This window comes from Eublepharis macularius, chromosome 4, assembly GCF_028583425.1.
Source record: "Eublepharis macularius isolate TG4126 chromosome 4, MPM_Emac_v1.0, whole genome shotgun sequence".
In the NCBI taxonomy this organism is placed as follows: domain Eukaryota; kingdom Metazoa; phylum Chordata; class Lepidosauria; order Squamata; family Eublepharidae; genus Eublepharis; species Eublepharis macularius.
Window position 1 is genome coordinate 153272830 of NC_072793.1, and position 17618 is coordinate 153290447.

General features: G+C 48.0%; 1 protein-coding gene across 1 annotated transcript; it reads right to left on the reverse strand.

Annotated features, from left to right (window-relative positions):
- Positions 1–1837: 1837 nt before the first annotated feature.
- Positions 1838–16444, reverse strand: CRELD1 (cysteine rich with EGF like domains 1). Its single transcript, XM_054976414.1, has 13 exons — positions 16429–16444; positions 14736–15031; positions 13804–13856; positions 13095–13248; positions 12684–12766; positions 8536–8646; positions 7316–7407; positions 6657–6833; positions 5387–5482; positions 5064–5147; positions 4166–4261; positions 3625–3771; positions 1838–2953 (listed from the first exon to the last, which is right to left on the reverse strand). The coding sequence occupies exons 1-13, from the start codon at positions 16442–16444 to the stop codon at positions 2733–2735; spliced, it is 1626 nt and encodes a 541-aa protein (XP_054832389.1). The 3' UTR covers positions 1838–2732.
- Positions 16445–17618: the final 1174 nt, after the last annotated feature.

The following is a 17618-nucleotide window of genomic DNA, read 5'->3' on the forward strand; positions in this document are numbered from 1 at the left end:
CAGGATACGGCGCCAACTACAAAATGTCAGGGATTGAGGTTATGCACAAGACTTCAACGTTTCAGGCAGAATCTCTGGGTAACAGGGTGCCTTGTTAAATGAACATATTTTGTTAAAGATCAAGTTGAGTAGCCGTGTTTGTCTGTAAAAACTGTTTTCTTGCATACACTTCCACTCATGCAGTGAAGATTCTCATTGTATGGTGGCAGCTGCTGCCAAAGCAAATTTCTAATAAATCTGCACAGCCAATCAGAAGGTCTGCAGAGCAAAGGACCCATCTGACCTCACCCACTTTCTAAAAACCACTTGATGGATACCAGGAAAGGTGTCAGTGGGCACTAGGTTGGGGTCCCTTGGCTTAGCTTGACTCCCATGGAAGAAAGCAAGCTATAAAAAGGGGGTTAAATCTCAGGCAGCACTTCTAGAAACTAAGGAGGACATATAAAAGCAGCAGAAAGGAATGGAAGGTGGTTGCTGGCCCAGTTGTTGTGGTGCACACTCTTCCGTCTTGCTGGCCTCGAGACAGTAAACGCATGTCTGTAGTTCACTCACCCCCACCTTCCAGACACTGGAGCCAGCAGTCTTTGGGGGAAGGGGCAGGAGAGATCACTGCTCTTTAAAGTCAGGCAAGGGTAGATAACAGGCATCATACCAAGGTCTCCAGTACCGAGGAGGCAGACAACCTTCCTGCTTACCTCTGCACCTACATCTCTGCTGGACATTCCAGAAACCATTCCTCTGTGAGAGAAAATCCTCAGGGATGGTGGTCTAGAATAGAAGAATATGTTATATACTAATAGCCAAGTGGCCCTGATATGAGGAGACTTAAATTTAGAGACTGGAACTATGAACGGACAAGACAGATCTTCCTACACACCCGAAAAATGCCCCAGGTTTGCAGAAAAATCTGAAATCTAAGGAAAAAAAAACATTGGGGGTTTAAAAATTAAAACCAAAATGATAAAAGGAGTGCCTGTGGCTTTTAACCAGATGCCCTTAGTGGCTGTTGCTAAGCAACCAGTTTAACTAGTATTCCAGGCTTGCTTGCTTTCATTAAAAGGTGTGCGGGGGGGGGGGGCTCTTTCCAGGGCTGTTCTGGCCTTTGAGGAAGGACTCCTTGAAGCCAGGTCCAGAAGCCACCATCGAGTGGCTTGACACTACATGATTTGCATGACTTATCCAGGCCTGGTTGGTTGCTAATGTTCAACAGTGTGATTCCCCCCTGCCCCCAAGCCAGTGTAGTACAATGTTTAGAGTTTCAGAATAGAAACTGGGAAACCCAGGTAGATAAAAGGTACATTGTTTAGTGCATTAGAAGGAGAGAAGACCGTAGGGAAAGGTGAGCATTGGAGGCTGCCAGGAGGGGGAAACAAGGAAATAGTGCGGGGAAGGGGATACAGGGAATTGTGAAGTACAGCCATCAGGTCCTTACAACCAGGCCCTGCTGAGCTGGCACACCACAACGGGGCCATAGGGGATAGATTGCTGGAGGGGGAAGGGGGAAAGGTGAAGAGCAGGGCAGGGGAGGCAGACAGAGGTGGATGGGAAAGAGAGACAGAAGCAGGAAAAGGGGGAGAGGTTATAGGAAGACTGGCAAGAGGAACAGGACAGTGGGGGAATGGAAAATGAGATGTCCCCTACAAGTCTCTGTGGGTGTTCACTTGTATGTCCTAAATGAAGATTTAAAAGATAGCATTTCCAGCAAAATTTTACAACACTCTCATTTGTAACACCCCTAAGAGTTGGAAGAGTACACCTTTCCCATCCAGGATTTGAACCCAGCTCCCACACACCCATCCAATACAATGAGTGCAATGAGTGCACGAGAGAGACCATGAAAGATGTGTACAGAGTCCTTTAATTTTCCTGAGATACGGATGGACAAACAGTGCTGTGAGTGGACAAATGCAAAGGGGCGAGGATGGTCATGCATGCCCCGGAGGCTTCCTCTGTCCTACACCACCGCCAGTGGCAGGATTCTACACAGCGAGGCAGTAGACAGAGCGGGGAAAGACCCCTGCAGGATGCGCAGGAGGGTGAATCTATCTTTGAAAGCTCCCCTGCCTAAAAAAAAATCACTGTATGTAGGTACTTGCCACTCGTTCGCCACATTTTAAGAAGGGGAGATCATTCAAAAATACAACACCCCCACTGCCAGCCTTGGATGATATAATCTAAAATTTTCCCAGCTTCGATCCACATAATGTGTAGGACCTGCTCTCAACCCAAGGGACAGCCCCTCAAAGAGCCAGCAAGGAGTGGTTCCATGCCCACCCAGCTCACGTTTTCTTTTGGAATGATCCAACCTTAGCCTGGCCAACAGCAGTTGACCAACACGTGAAGATTCAAAGCTCACAGGTAGGAACACTTTTGAGATCATTCCTGTTATATGAAGACTGGGCAGCCAAAGGCAGCATTCTCCTGGCCCACTGACAGAGACCTGGGCAAGACCTCTCACACCTTGAGGGGAATGAACATTCCATGCTAGTTCCTGTCAGGAATTCTCCTCTCTTCACATACAACTGGTAGGCCCTTGTCCCATTTCTACCTTTCCACACCATGTTGGCATGAGGCTCCCCCTCAGCTCAGACTGGGATATAAGATGGGCCCTTTCCACCTCTCTCCTTTGGATTTAAAAGACCTGCCGGGGCACGGAGGACAAGGAATTCCTGCCCACCAGCTGGCTCTCTGAGGAAGGAAGCAAAAGAAGAGAATGTTCATTTTGCCACACACTATCTGCCTTTGATGAAACCATCGAGCACGCGATCACTGCGCTCCGATAGCCAGTAGCCAGCCATAGCAGCCACAGCGCCAATAAAAATGGCCGTGAAGACCATGTCTCCTTTGGCAGCTAGCGTAGCCAGGGCACAGATTATGGCACCGAAGAACATCTGCTGCAGCACAACCACCTCGTCGTCTGTGATGTCATCGAAGAAGCCCTTCTCAGGAGCATCTGTGGGACAAAGAATAGGCCATGAACAGGGGAAGGGACAGTCTGCAGGCACCCATTAGCTCCTAGGGCAATTCTATCAGGTCCCAAAGGTTAAGAAAGGGCTGCTTAAAAGGTCAGCCCATAATTTTGCTCATAGGAATGCTTTCACATCTGTCTTTAACGTTACATGCATGCCATACGTAAATGTAAATATTTGTATGTAATTCTACGGCTGAATGCTCCATAACCAGAAAGCCCTGTTACTAAATGGTGTTAATTTTATTGTGGGGCTGGACAGCTTGTGAAGGATCCTGTTTGCAAGGCAGAATCTTACTTCTGACCATGGGCCACCTACCTGGATAACAAGAGTGATTCTCCCCCTGCCCCCTGCCAGTAATATGGAAATCACCCGTCTTTGAGAGGACTAAACTTTATCCAAGGCCCTAGAAGACAACAGTGCTGAATGGAACCTCCACGTTTCAAGGCAGTAATACTCTAAGTCCCTGTATTGTAGGTCACTAAGAGGAGGCGGCCTTGGACTGTGTGCCCTGTTTGTAGGTTAACTCAGGTATGAATAAGGTTCCTCTATTCAATGGACCATGGGGTCTGAGCCAGTACACTTGAGTTCACCTCTACCCTAATTTCCCCAGCTAAACAATACGTTCTGTTGAAGGCAATGCTGGCGCGTTCACCTGGGGGCTTGTCTTCCACACACATTCCCTCTTCGCGCACATGTCCCTCTGCACAAACACACCGATAGCTGCCATCGGTGTTCTCACAGATTTCATTGGCACCAGTGCAGACGGGTTCCTCAGCTTCACCAGCACACTCATCCACATCTGGGAGAGAGGACATGCATGAAAGTCCAAGTCATACTGCATAAATGGGAGCCTGTAACACCTCTAGACCCAACCTATATGGTGGGAGGGATACTGCCTCCCCACCCCTGTCACAGAACAGGTGCTTGCTAGTTTACTTCTGAACTTACCATGGAAGGCAGACTCTCATCCACGTTTTAGATTACTTCTCTTCAGGGCATACTCTTTGTCCTTTGTTCAAAGGCCACAAAGACATGGATACTTTTGTACTCAAACCCACTTTACCCATAGCCCAACCCGGCCTGTCCTGTTTTGCTCTGCAGCTCCTTTCTTTTTTTTTGAAAGGAGCTATTCTGGCTCCATCCTGTTGGGAGGGGAGAGATGTCATAAAAAGCTAAGTGGAGGAAGGGCTCACCCAGGCACTTGACTCCCTCACGCTGGTAGCCCTTGTTGCACTTCTTGCAGCGGGAAGGCCCAGCACCCATGCAACCAATGCAGGCCTTGGCACAGTCTGCAAAGAAAGGCAATGGAAGGATTAAGGAACCACCACAGGAACTGACCTCTCATGGATCAGGATATGCGACAGTTGGTGGGTTGGGCCTGTTGGACAAACTGGAAAAAGGAAGGCTCTCCACTAGGACAGGAAGCCACTGCTGCTCATCCTTCTCTTCTCTACCTCCTGCAAACTGCTCATTGGCAGAGCTTCTGCTTTGCATGCAGAAGACCTAAGGTTCAACCCCAGCTTCTCCCGTGAAAAGGATCACGAAGTAGATCAAGTGAGAGATTTCTGCTTGAGACCTTGGCAGCGGCTGTCAATCAGGGCAGACAATACTAACTTTGAAAGATCAATAGTCTGGCTCAGTATAAGAGCAGCTTCATGTGTGGTCCAGTTCTGGGGTTAGACCCAAAGGGGAGGGGGAAGGGCACAGAGCACTTATATGAAGAGGTCTAGTTTTGCAAACCATCTGTTTGAAGACAGCAACGTCTTCAAAAGGAAAGAACACTACGTCAGCAAACCGCACCAGGCTAACCCTTTTCTCTGACAAACATGAAACAGACCTTTTTGCTCCTTGGCTACATTCTCCCACTATACAGTACCCTACAACAAAGTACAAATATGTGTGGCACATCACTCAGGCCGCCCCTTCTTCATTTAAGACCATTTTAAAAAGTCTTCTTACAAGAGGAAACACAAGTTGAAACAGCAACAGAAATTCTGCGCTAATGTTAAGAACCCAGTTTTAAAACAGGCTGTTAGGGATACACTATAGTAACAATAATATACTGTTATATTTGATACTTTGAGCTCCTACCTCGGCATTCGTAGGAACCTTCCGTGTTGACGCAAAACTGGTTGGCACGACAGTGCGCCATATCTGTGCCACATTCATCTATGTCTGTTTGAGAGGGAGAGATATGTCAGGACTAGGGGTCACACCGAGTACCACCTCCCCATATGAACCTTCCCACTTATGAACTCTCTTGCTTTGCTCTGAGGTACAGTGTGGTATTGGAGAGGAGGGTGTCTGTTTTCAAAGTCACCCCCTTCCCCTCAGAACCCTGAAAGTATTCACCTTTCCTCAAAGGTTGCTAAGCAACCATATACCTCTCTTCAGGCCTAGTCCCTCCAACTCACCAATGCATCTGCGATCATGCAGCATCCAACCCCTCTTGCAGCGGAGGCAACTTGAGTCTTCGGGGCCAGAGCAGCGTCCACAGGCCGGATAGCACTCTTGAGTGAAGAAAAAAAACAGAGTGTATGGAGCAGACGAGCAAAAGCTCCCCGTGCACATACCTTTCCCAAGCCCAGACTGATGCGCCAGCTCATGGGGACTTGATACAAATTTGTGAAGCGGACTGAGGGGTGAGTGAGGAAGAGATACTTCACTTCCTTTTATAAAAACCTACAAATCAATTCAGTGCCCACCGGCCTCGATCACACAGGAAGGAGAATGAGATCAACAGGAAACGCAGTCATATCACTAATACTGCTAGAGCCGCCTGGACACAACAGTGAAGGATGTAAAGATGGTGACATTTGCACTGAACTCAGTTCCCACTCGGCAGTATAATTATACATCAAGAGTGTGTGCAGCTGTGGTGAGAGCACACAGCAGACTCAGCTCCTGACTGTCGACAGTATAAGACCAGTTCAAGCAATTAAGACCATTTTAAAAAACAGAACGTAGTCCACAAGAAGGAACCTGAGTTATGGGACAGTGACAGAAATTCTGTGCTCACGTCAAGCACCAGTTTTAATATTTTAATAATATATTTTAATAACAATAATACGTTGTTTTGGGGGAGGGCTCGGCCTTTTCATCAGAACTCTCTTCAGCTGCCAACTTGAAAAAATGGCTATTGGTTACCTCGGGGCATGGAACACGGGAATACAGAATGTGTAGGGATGCCTATTAGACATGAACAAGGATATACTAGTTCTGAGAGAATCTTACACATTCAGAACACCGCTGCTTTTGAGAAAGATAACATTTTGTTGGACAGATTTTCAGAGCCCACTTGAAGAACCCAGAGTTTTCACCAGGACTGAAGGAAAGCCCTAACTTGGATAGCCCAGGTTAGCCCAATCTTGTCAGCTCTCAGAAGCTAAGCAGGGTCAGCCCTGGTTAGTACATGGATAGGGCCAACAAGAAAGACCAGGGGAGTTCCTATGCAGAGGCAGGCAATGGCAAGCCACCTCTGAATGTCTCTTGAGCCTTGAAAACCCTACAGAGTTGCCATAAGTTGGCTGTGAATTAATGGCATAAAAAGGAAGGGTGAGGGAATGGTGGCGGTAAGGGTAATCAGTCACTAACCAGCATGTGCCAACAAGCCAGCAGGGGGCAGCAGCGCTTTCTTCACCAGGCCCTGCCCCCAATCCAGACCAGCAGGGGCACTCTACATACCCGCACATACCAGGTGGCTGTCGTTGCGAGCTGCTTCATAGTAGCCATCTCCACACTCAGAACAGAAGGGCCCCCCGTAGCCAGTCTGGCACATACACAGGCCAGTGCCCCCACGTGTGCCATCACCGTCACACTGCCCGTACCCACTGCAGGGCTTCTGGGCACCCCCCGGGCAGACTGTAAAGAGACACAAGTAAACACTGGGGCCAACAACAAACACTGAGCCTTAATCTGTCAAGTGCAGCCCTCCCAAGCCACCATGCAAAACCCAAGTCCATTATTCTTCTTATGACAGTTCAAGCTAGACAACCTCCCTCATCCCAAGAGACAGCCAATTAATTATGAATGGAAAGCACTTCCTGAACTAAGTGCACCTACCCTTTACTAAAAACAAGCCACTCTAGATTTCCCACATTTCCACAGTACTGCAGCTACAATGCCTCTCTGGCTATTGGAGGGCTAAAGGTAGCCACTCACAGCAAGCCAGCTAGGGAGTCCTTGATATAACCCATGATGTCTCCCACCACCTTTGTCTACTCCCAATATGGAGGTTTTGGATATTTACTCAATCACCTATTCACCCATGAGTTTAGAGTCTGAGATGCATGCACAAATGGCTATTGCGGGAAGACAACAATGGAGGCTGCATAACAACTCACTGTGGCAATCGGGGCCATAGGTGCCAGGGGAACAGCAGAGTTTCAATGTGTCCATACAGAGCCATTGGAAAAAGTCGGGGTGCTGCTGCTGCCTGGGAGGGGGAAAAAAGGCCATTACTGCTGCCTCTTTTTCCATGCTGTCTTGTTAGCAACCTTTTGTTGTGCCCGAGACTGGAACAACCAAGCATAGAGAGGGAGACATTCTGCAACATAGCTGGCTAAAAGGCAATGGTTCAGATGGGATGCCCTCTGTTCCTCCCAAGCTCCTGGGAGCACCAGGGTCTTCCATTGTTTCCATGCCCACCCAACCTACAGCTTGTCAAGACCTCTTCCTTCCAATTCCCACAGCCTGACTGTGGCCCTATGGTCTGTGCAACCTAGCCTGCTCGCCCACCAACCCCTGGCCTTAGACCCATGGAACTCGACCCCTCCACTGCTGCCAAAATCTTTTCATTGCAATGTAACCCGTTTTTTTCCTCCCTGTGTTTACAAGGAGCAGGAGCATATTAGGCACTGAAGCAGTGCAGAGAAAAGTTCACGCTGGGTACTGCTATGGACTCTTTTCCACATCTTACTACCAACGGCCTCACGCAGCAGAAGGCAGCTCCTAGTATACCTTAACTGTTGCCCTAGACACACACATGAGAATGGGTCACAGCAAAGTTAGTTCCTGGGGAGAAAACAGCAATTCCACACAGAAGTAGAGCTAGGAAGAATTCCCCTATGATGAAATAAAGTTGGGTTTTAGGAAGATAACAGATTTCCCAAGATCTGATGGAGAAGCCTTGGCTTTGCTCTTGCTGTTATCAGTTCGTACTGGAGACAGGGAATACTGCATGTTCGAACTCCATAGAAAATAGCTCCTCGCAGATATAAAATCCACACGCACAACTGCAAGATCCCCAACGGCACTCTCATCTGGCCCACAAAAGCTGCACCAGGAGATTCTTCTTTTACCTCTAAATTTTGGACATCAGAGGATTGGAAGAAACCAGGACTTTATGCACCGAGTCTGAGGCTAGAAACGTCAGAAAGGGATGAGCCGTGACAGCGATACATGAATTCCTACAATTTAAGGGATCAGTTCCCGGCTCTGAATTGCCAATGCCCTGCTCTATTACATCTCTAGAAATAGTGGGGCGGGGGTCTCTTGTTGCAACAAACAAGAGTTAAGTCATGTCAGGAAATGTCTCACAATGGGCCCCTGCCCTGCCACTCACTCATGGAACCACCAGCGCTCCACGTGCTCTTCGCTCTGCTCCAGCAGCTGGTGGCAGGTAAAGTCCGATGTGGCGCACACGCCCTCCAGCACCTCCAGCAGGCGAGTCTCACTGGGGGAAGGAGGAGACCAAGTGAGCAGCAAGACACAAGAAAACAGCCCCAGAAATCTGCCACCCCTCTTGGCTTCAACCATCCTCTGCCTACTTTCTGGCCCACCAACTGGGAAAGGCTGTAGCTCAGTGACAGAACATCTGCTTTGCTTGCAAAAGGTCCCAGGTTCAACCCGTTGAAACAGCTAGTAGGCAACGCAAGTGACTTCGACCTGAGACTCTCAAGAATGGCTGCCAGCCAGAGTACGCAATACAGATCTTGATAGACCAAGGGTCTGACTCTGTATGGCAGCTTTAATTTTGGGGAGTGGGGCCCCAGCTCAGTGGCAGAGCATAAACTTTGTACACAGAAGGTCTTAGGTTTAATCCCAGCATCTCCAGCTAAAAATATCAGGTTGGAGATGATGTGAAAAATCCTTGGTCCAAGACCCGGAGAGCAGCTGCTGGTCAGGGTAGACGATACTGACCTTGACAGACAAATGGTCTGACTTGATAAAAGGCAGAACCATCTGTTCTGTCAAATTAACAGCTCATGAACTTCTGTCCCATTCATGTAAAGCCCTTTACCCTTCCCAGAACCCCACCAAATTGTCACAATAACAGAGTTTTCTCTGCCCAAGCAGTGAGTTCCCTCATGCGCGCTCTCTCTCTCTCTCTCTCTCTCTCCAGAGTAGAGTTATGAGTCAGCAATATGGCATACTCAGTGCCTGGGGAGCCCACAGGTGACACAGCTGCACTAGCATGGAAAAAACAGGTATGATATTTATCGAGATGACACTTCCTTATAGAACTAATTCTCACAACACCACCACCACCATAGGAAAGCTCAGTATGTTCCCCAGCTCTTAATGAGGGGGGAGGGGGGAGACAAAAAGAAATCCACAAGCTAAAGAAGCCTATCAGGACCCAGTAAAATGTCAGAAAAGGGAACAAGTTTTTGAGTTTACCAGAACTCTTCATCAGGCTGAATTTTAAGCAAAACAAAACAAGGGAAGGAGAAAGAAGTAAACCAATACCATGGAGCATGACAGGTCTCTCCTATCTGCACTTCATAAGAGGTTAGATTTTGGTATTGGGGAGGCTGAAACCAACGTGTCAGACACTGTTCTTTCCAAACCATCCCCTATCCTCCTCCCTAAAAGGGTGGTTTCTCTTCCCTAGAGGGCTGAGTGTTGCATGGCTTCAAGTTGCTGTTTCTGAACTGGGCTTTTCAAATCCCATGCTGAGAAATCCAGACGTCTAAGGAAATTGCCATACAGAGCTAGGGGCAAACTTCCTAACGGCGTTGCAAAGGCCAGGATCAGAGCATGGGGCCTTTCAACCATAGGGCTGGATGCTACCAGCTTTCTCAGCATCCGGAAGGAAGAGCCCCTTCTGACTACCAAAAAGGTGAGGAGAGGAATCTGGAAAGAAGGCACACCCAACTCCTAAACTTTGCTGCCATTGCAAGCAAGCAGGCAACCTGCCCTTCACCTCTTGCAGGGAAGTTTTCCTGCTGTCCTCCATTGCCCTGCCGGCTGAATGGAAGCAAGTAGGGCGCTGCATGCTTCCATTCAGCATGCTGCAGGATTTGTTCATCGGCTCTGCCAGGGGTTCCATGACATGCTCCGTCCTCGTTCTGTCTTTTCTTTTTTCCTGGCGGATTCCTTCAGGTATGCAGCAGCCACCTCCTCTTTGCTGCTGTCCCCACTGCGCTGTGCAGCACAGAGCTGGCTACATTATTATTAGTGAGAAAGGCGGCATGAAAGAAAGATGACATTGAGATTTAATTAGGTTAGCTGTGCTCCTTTAGCACCAAGCATAGCTTAGCCTACATCTGGGTTAACACTGCCTGTTTCCTGTCTTTAACTAGTACAAACTGTAGGCTTTGTTTCTCTCCCTCCCTTTCTTTGCAACAGTCATCCTGACAAAGAGCTCTGATGAACTCAAAAGCTTGCACATTCTTGAAATGGCCTCCAAATGTTATTATGATATGGTTGCCTTTGCATTTTTATGGGCCTGAAAGGTGTGCCAATTCTACACAGAATAACTCACACCAAGTCTCTGTCTACTCATTCTCTGCCCTACTGCCAATAATCTTATGTTCACCTTCTGTACTGCCCCTCTTTTTATCTCAGTGATCCTTGCAAAAAAAATGCCAACTGAGCATGCAAACTGATGAGGTGTATGCATGTCCTGCATAATGGATTCTGAGCAGAGTGTTGGCTGCTACGTGAAACAGGATACTGGATGAGATGGACCACTGGTCTGACCCAGCAGGGCTCCACTTAAGACTTCCTCTTCCTGGATCCCACAAACACAAATGGCTCCAGGTTTTTTTGGGGGGGGGGAAGATTAGGACACAAACGGGGCAAAGAACTAGGACTATACTTGCAAACAGATTGCTAATGGGAGTAAACAGAGCATCTGACAGCTCTGCTCTTCCATTTGATCAGTGGGAAACTCACACAAGGCAGGAACCTCTATTTGGTTTTGCCCAAGCTTGTACGGTAGTGCCAACAAAAGTTGAGATGTGGTACATCACAACCATGAAAGGTGAAGAGACATGTCACAAACAGAGCACAGTCCCCCCTCAGCCACAGGGGAAACTTCACAAAGGAAGCAACAGATGTTTTTAAATTCTGACAAACTGAATGCTCATGATGATTATAATAATTTATAAATGTGCAGCATGAACATTTGTGCATTTACTGGTTCATTCAGCAATTTGTGAAGGATATTTTTTAAAAGGGAAACGTGCTTGTTAAGTGCAAAACTCTCTGATTAGGGTGGAGAAGGCTATGTGGTGCCATCATCACAGAAGACCAGCCAATCCTGCCATACTGTATGGCCTGCTAGTTGAGATCCTCCTCCCAAGTCCTGCTCTCTGTGTCCCACCTGTAGAAGTGAAGTGGGTTGTCAACAGAAACAGGGCTTTTTCTGTGGTGGCTTCCCTCTTTTGGAACACCCGTCCCCTTCAGGCTCACCTGGAGCTTACCCTGCTCTCTTTCAGACACCAGCACAACGTATTTCTGTTTACTCAGGTTTTTAACTAACGGGTTTAATCTCTCAACATTGTTCTTTTATAGTCTGCTTCTAGTCTGAGGACTAGAAAGATCATTTTTGGCTGCTAAATATTTTATGCTGCTTTTTAATATTGGTTGAGTTTTAATGGCTTGATAATGCTGTTTTATGTTTTATTCTGTAAGCTGTTTTGAGCAGGTTCTGTGCACTGGGTATACTTGGCTTTTGCTGAAAACTTACAGAACAATCTTTCCCCCAGCTCATTCCTGACAATAGATATGTACTCTTGGACTGAACATGATGAGGGAGATCCTACTTAGATGTAATCCATACAGAACAGCAAGGCCTGCTGTCTCTCTAACAATATGATCTGGGCTGTTTGGCTGCAAATCTCAGCCATTACTTTCTTGGGCAGCCTTAGGGCCAGCAATACCTATTCTTCATCCTCCTGTCCAAAACATTTATTTTGTTTATATCCTGCCTTTCTCCCTCACGGGGCCTAAAGTGGCACACATTTCCTCCCTTTCATCCTCATAGGTAGGTTAGGCTGAGAGGGTATAACTGGGCCAAGGTCACTCAGCGAGCTTCTATAGTAGAGTGGCGTTCAAACTTGGGTCTCCCCATATCCTAGTCCAATGTTCTAACCACTACACCACACTGACTCTAATGGAGATAAAATTCCAGCTTTTCTTACAGGGTTGTTAAAAGAATTTCTGACATAATGTATATCAAGCACTCACTAAATACTTATTGTTATTTAGATTTTGCATCCCTAATGCTGAGAGCTAGAAACTTGCTTTACAAAAAAACTAAATTAAAACCCCACAGACGCCAAGATTCTTAGTACTTCACTAAATACTGCATCAGCGGCCATGGTCCATTTTTAATACAGTAAACATGACCGTACAGATTTTTCTGAGCGCATCAGGGCGCTAAGTGAGGGTCTGCCAACTCCCAAGAAGGATGCTACTCTGAGTGTGCAGTCTGCAGCAGCATCTCACCAATGGCCTGGTGCAGCCCAGCCCCCAGGTCACCTGTTTGCATATTTTGCAAGCTTCTCTTCTTCCCAGGCTGTGTTCCCGCCCCCGAAGTTGTCTCGCTGTGTCCGCTCCAGACCCTGGGAAGGCAGGAGAAGGCTCACAGCAATCCCAAAGCGAGTCTTCCCTTCCCCACAACACCAAGCACAGCAACCCTCTGCCCCCACACCAAGCATGCAGTAAGCCACCAATCGACAACCTTTGTAACTTAGCAAAATAGTTGCCTTACCCTCTTCGGCATCCTGCTGTTGCAGCAACACAAGCTGCTCTCAGACACCCGCCCCCACCCAGCTCTTCCCGAAGCAGGAACCAGAGGGGAACCTGTTACTACTGCCCCACACCAAATACTTGCCACACCAGTCCCTAACTTTGCACACCCCAATCCAAAAAACTTTGCCAGCCTCCCACCTTATTGAAGTTGCTTGTAAGATCCCGGCAGGTCTGACAGGGCTCTTGCTGTGAAGTTCCTGGGCCTGGAACCCACAGAAGCAGCAGCAGAAATAAGGGAGGGGCAGACAGGACCCTCAACCAGGGTAAAGCCATCTTTATGCCAAGGAGAAGGCTGGAAAAAGAGAGGGGAGGAGCCATGAAGTGGGTGGCGGTCTTGAAGAAGAAGAAGAATTTATTTTAGATATTTATACCCCGCTTTTCTCCCCAACAAGGACCCAAAGCAGTTTACAACATCATTCTTCTGTCTTCTAATTTATCCTCATAACCACCACTCTGTGAGGTAAGTTAGGTTAAATGTGGGCAACTGGTCAAGGTCATCTTGTGAGCTTCCAGGGCAGAATGGGGAGTCTCCCAGACCCTTGTCTGACACTCTTAACTACCACACCATACAGCTGGTGGTCCCTGGACAGTTGTGCAGCAGCTCACACTACAGACTTCTTCTCCACCTATGCCCCCACCCCACACCTGACCTCAGGAATTCTGGGAGCAAAAATTTCCCACCATGTGGATGTGGAATGAATATTGTTCAGAGAAGAAAACACTACTTCATTAGTAAACAAAGAGAAGACAGGCCTCAGGCCTATCTGGAAGTCACTCCGAAGCCCAAGATGCATTGGGGCAGATGGGTCCTTCCAGAGCAGCCCTGAACAACTTGCAATTCACTCACCAACCAGAGCACAGTCCACCAGCCACAATCAACGTTCCGTTGTTCCTGACTGCCTGGGAATGCAAAGACAGGGTCATTCTGCTAGCCCAGCCACCCTCCTGGCTGCCTGGCAGGCTAGAAGGCAGGGGGCAAAGGAAGTCCTTTGCACATCACCTTGGATGGATCCCGGACAGCCTTCTAACACAGATGTGGGCAGTGCAGATATATGGATGTGTTTTAGTGTCTACTACAAGCTTAAAAGCATGCAGATACAGGCTCCTATTACCATCCATGTCCCTTAGGAACTCGAAGTGCAGCCACCTAACACAGGCACCTAGGCCTTGATGCCTGTACACTATACACCTTTAATTTGGGTTATTGTTATTATTGTTATTAATCCACAATAACAACAACCTTCTGCCTCTGTATTCGCAACTACTGAATACAGGGGATTGGTGGAATCTTCCTTCGAATGATGGATTGGAGTAGGAAAAAACCTTTCTTTAATTGTGCACGCAACAGCCTGTTTGAAAGTACAAGACAGTACCAATTTGAATCAAGCGGACCTGAGCAGGGGGCAAAACCCTTTCGTAGTCTCTAAATATACCCATTTGCAAGAGTACGGCTGCAACCCTGCGCGCCTTTACTCGGAAAAGAGTCCCACTGAATTCCAGGGAGTTTCATTTCCGAACAAACGTGCGCAGAATTAGGCTGCGGACTGAGCTTGCTCCACGCCCAAAAGAGGGAAGGCCCAGACCAGATCCCTTCCCGGGGCCGGAGGAGCGAGCATGCACCATCCTCCAGAAAAGAAGCGAGACTGCAGCCTACGTGGGGGAGAACCGGGACAGGGAACCCAAGCCCATCTCCTGCCAGCCAGGGGCTCCAGATGCCCGTCGCAGCCCCTGGCGAAGTGCGCGTTCGCTCCGATACCCCCAAAGGTGCTCGACACCTACCTGTGCTCGCCCCCTGGGGAGCCCGCACCGGGCAGCAGGGGCAAGGCAGTCGGGACGCAGCGCCCAGCTTTGCGCACGGGTCGGTGGCCGCGGCAGAAGGGTCCCTCCTCCCCGCTTCTGCCCAATCGACCGCAGTCCGCTGGCACGGCCCGCCTCTCCGCCAATAGCATCGGGCCATGTGCAATGACAGCAGTCTCTTTGCCCAAAGCGCTGCCAATGGGCGAGCTCCGCACAGAGCCCCGCAGGGCAGCACCTGCTGGGAAGCTTCAAGAAGCCGCTTGGCTTAGGGCTGCGGTCTGGAGGGGGGCGGAGTAGAGCGCCTCTGCAGCAGACAGCGAGGAGAGGGTCGGACGCAGCCGCAGAATCACTGCCATTGCTCCATGGAAGAGCTGGAGCTAATTTGCACGCTGGGATCTGTAATCTGTATACATAAGCAAATGTGCTTGGGTTAATATCCACTGGTTCTAGGGGGTCTGAATTTTTTTAAAAAAGATCTCACGATCATTCACATGTGCAGTTGATACAGTGCATTTTTATCTACTGGCCTGCGCAACCACCCTGTGAGGTAGGCTAGGCTGAGGGAGAATGACAAACCCAAAGGTGCCCAGTGAGATTCGGCGGGGAGGGGGCTGGAACCTAGGTCTTCCAAGTGCCAGACCAGAACATACTAACAGACAGTAGTATAGTCTACGGTTCCTATCGCTTTCCAATGCATCTCTGAACCATTTCCTTACAGCACAGCCCTATTACCTGTGTAAAAAAGCACTCCTAAATTCATTTTTTGCATACATTGTGGAAAGCCAGGAGAGTGGGAGTTTTCCTGACCTCTTCAGGCAGGCCACTCCATAAGGTGGGGGCCACCACAGAGAACACCTGTATACTGGCAGTTGTTGATTTTGCCCCAGAAGGCTCTGTTGGGATGAGTGAAGTTGCTATGGCAGGGCATAGGGAGAGAGGCAATTCTGCAGACATGAGGAACCAAAGGACTTTGTATGTGATAGCCAGAATCTTGAATTTAGCCTGGTTACATGGGTAGCCATGGAACAACTCCAGTAATATGCATGCTGCTCTTAGCTCTTGATAATAATCAAGCTGAGGCATCCAGCAACAGCTGGAGTCTCCAAGTTGACTTCTAGGGAAGAAGTCAACTTGGACTGCTATGTGGAGAGCATTGCAGTAGTCTGTACACTGATACCTACTTAACATCCCGATTGACATCCCATTAATGTCTGCCTGAATGGTTGGCCCTGCACACCACATAGTTTGAAAAGCCTCCCTTAAAGGGTCTGGACTGCTATATCCCTGCTAACAAATTAAAGATGGATTCCACAACAATACTTCTGAATCTCATTTGTGCTGTTGTGAGCTGAAATTTGATGTGGTATGATGGATAAAGTGGTGGACTTAGACCTAGTCATACATGCAGCGGAAAGATACAGTAAAATAGCATCAGAGTGCTGAGGCAGCAAAATGAATTGCACGACTGCAGACTGCAGATGATCGATTACATTTTTCAAAGTCCCCCTACATTCATTTCCTGTAAGTGGGAAACTATCACAGCATGCAAAGAGCTAGGATATCTTGATTCCTGAGGCTGCTATGGTTTTATCTTTTGAGAGATTTTGTATGGGAGAGCACTAAAAATGTGACGTTCCCTTCTTGCAGTCTCAAGTGGTATAGCTGATTTGATCACCTTTGGATTCTACCATCTCGGGGCCAGGCTAGACGGGCAGGTTGTTAAAGAGTTGGGTCTGGGTTTCCTAGACCCAACTTGTGTTCCCTGCAGCTACATAGCAGCTTTGTAGAGTAGTAGCTGTTGAGAATAAAGGAGACCCTAAAGGGCCTCAGTGTGCCTCCACAGGGAGAGACGGAGCTCCCCCCTCAAACCATTTCCCGTATCGGAATAGCAGGGGAGTTTCCCACCCTGGTTTTCCTGCTCTATGTGGAGTATTCCGTGCACATGGAGCAGTAAAAACCAAGGGGAGAAACTCCTCCCCTGCTATTGTGACAGGGGGAAATGCGTGAGAAGGGAGGAGCCCCTCCTTCCCTCAAAGGCATTCTGAGGCAATTTGGCCTTTTATTTTTTACATCCATTTACTTTTTAACTGCTGCATGGCAGCGGAAACCTGAGTTACGGGAACCCAGACCCAACTCTATAAAAACCTGCAGGTCTAGTTTGGCCTTTATTCTGCTGCATATGTAGACCACCAAGCATCTCACTGACTAAGGAGATCCAAATTTGAATCTTGGTGATGGCAAGGACAACATGAAAGGGGAAGATCTGTCTATGGGATCTTTGAAGGAAGGGCAGCATTAACATGTAAGAAATATCAGGGTCTCTGATTCTTTCCCCCATGTTATCAGCGTCTCCACAAACCATCTGATGCCTCCAATGTTTGTAACAGAAGAGCAAGTGAACATACATCTCTCAGTACTCCTTGTTCTCCCACTGATAGAAGCCCCTCTGCCTTTCTCAAGCATATCCTTGACAAACACCCTCATGCTTCCTCAGGCATCTTCTTGCAATGAGATCCTCATTTAACCACACATATAAGTACATGAAATACCATGTACTATACTGCATTTTTAAAAACATATCACTAAACTCTAATGGCCATTGAATGATGTGGAGGATTCTTGGGGTGGAAAGTAGATGAAATAAAAATTCACTGGGTATTTGGGGCATTCTAAGACTGTGAACGTTATACTGGCAGTAAGTGCTGCTGCATTCATGCTTAGAATAGCTACCCAAAAAGTCCTGCCTGTGATATCCCAAAAATATAATGTATTGCAGCATGAAAGTCTATAGGCATGAAACTATATTAGGAGCCCCTAATCTTCTTGCGCCTGTGGACACTTCCGAAATTTTGAGGGCAGGGAGTA

Bases quoted from the DNA above. Each gene is read 5' to 3' on its own strand.
- CRELD1 (XM_054976414.1), bottom strand. The intron at 12,767-13,094 runs GTGGGAGGCTGG...CTGCCTTCCCAG, and splicing joins TTACAAGCAACTTCAATAAG to GGTCTGGAGCGGACACAGCG. The intron at 5,148-5,386 runs GTGAGTTGGAGG...CCTCTCAAACAG, and splicing joins GCATGATCGCAGATGCATTG to ACATAGATGAATGTGGCACA.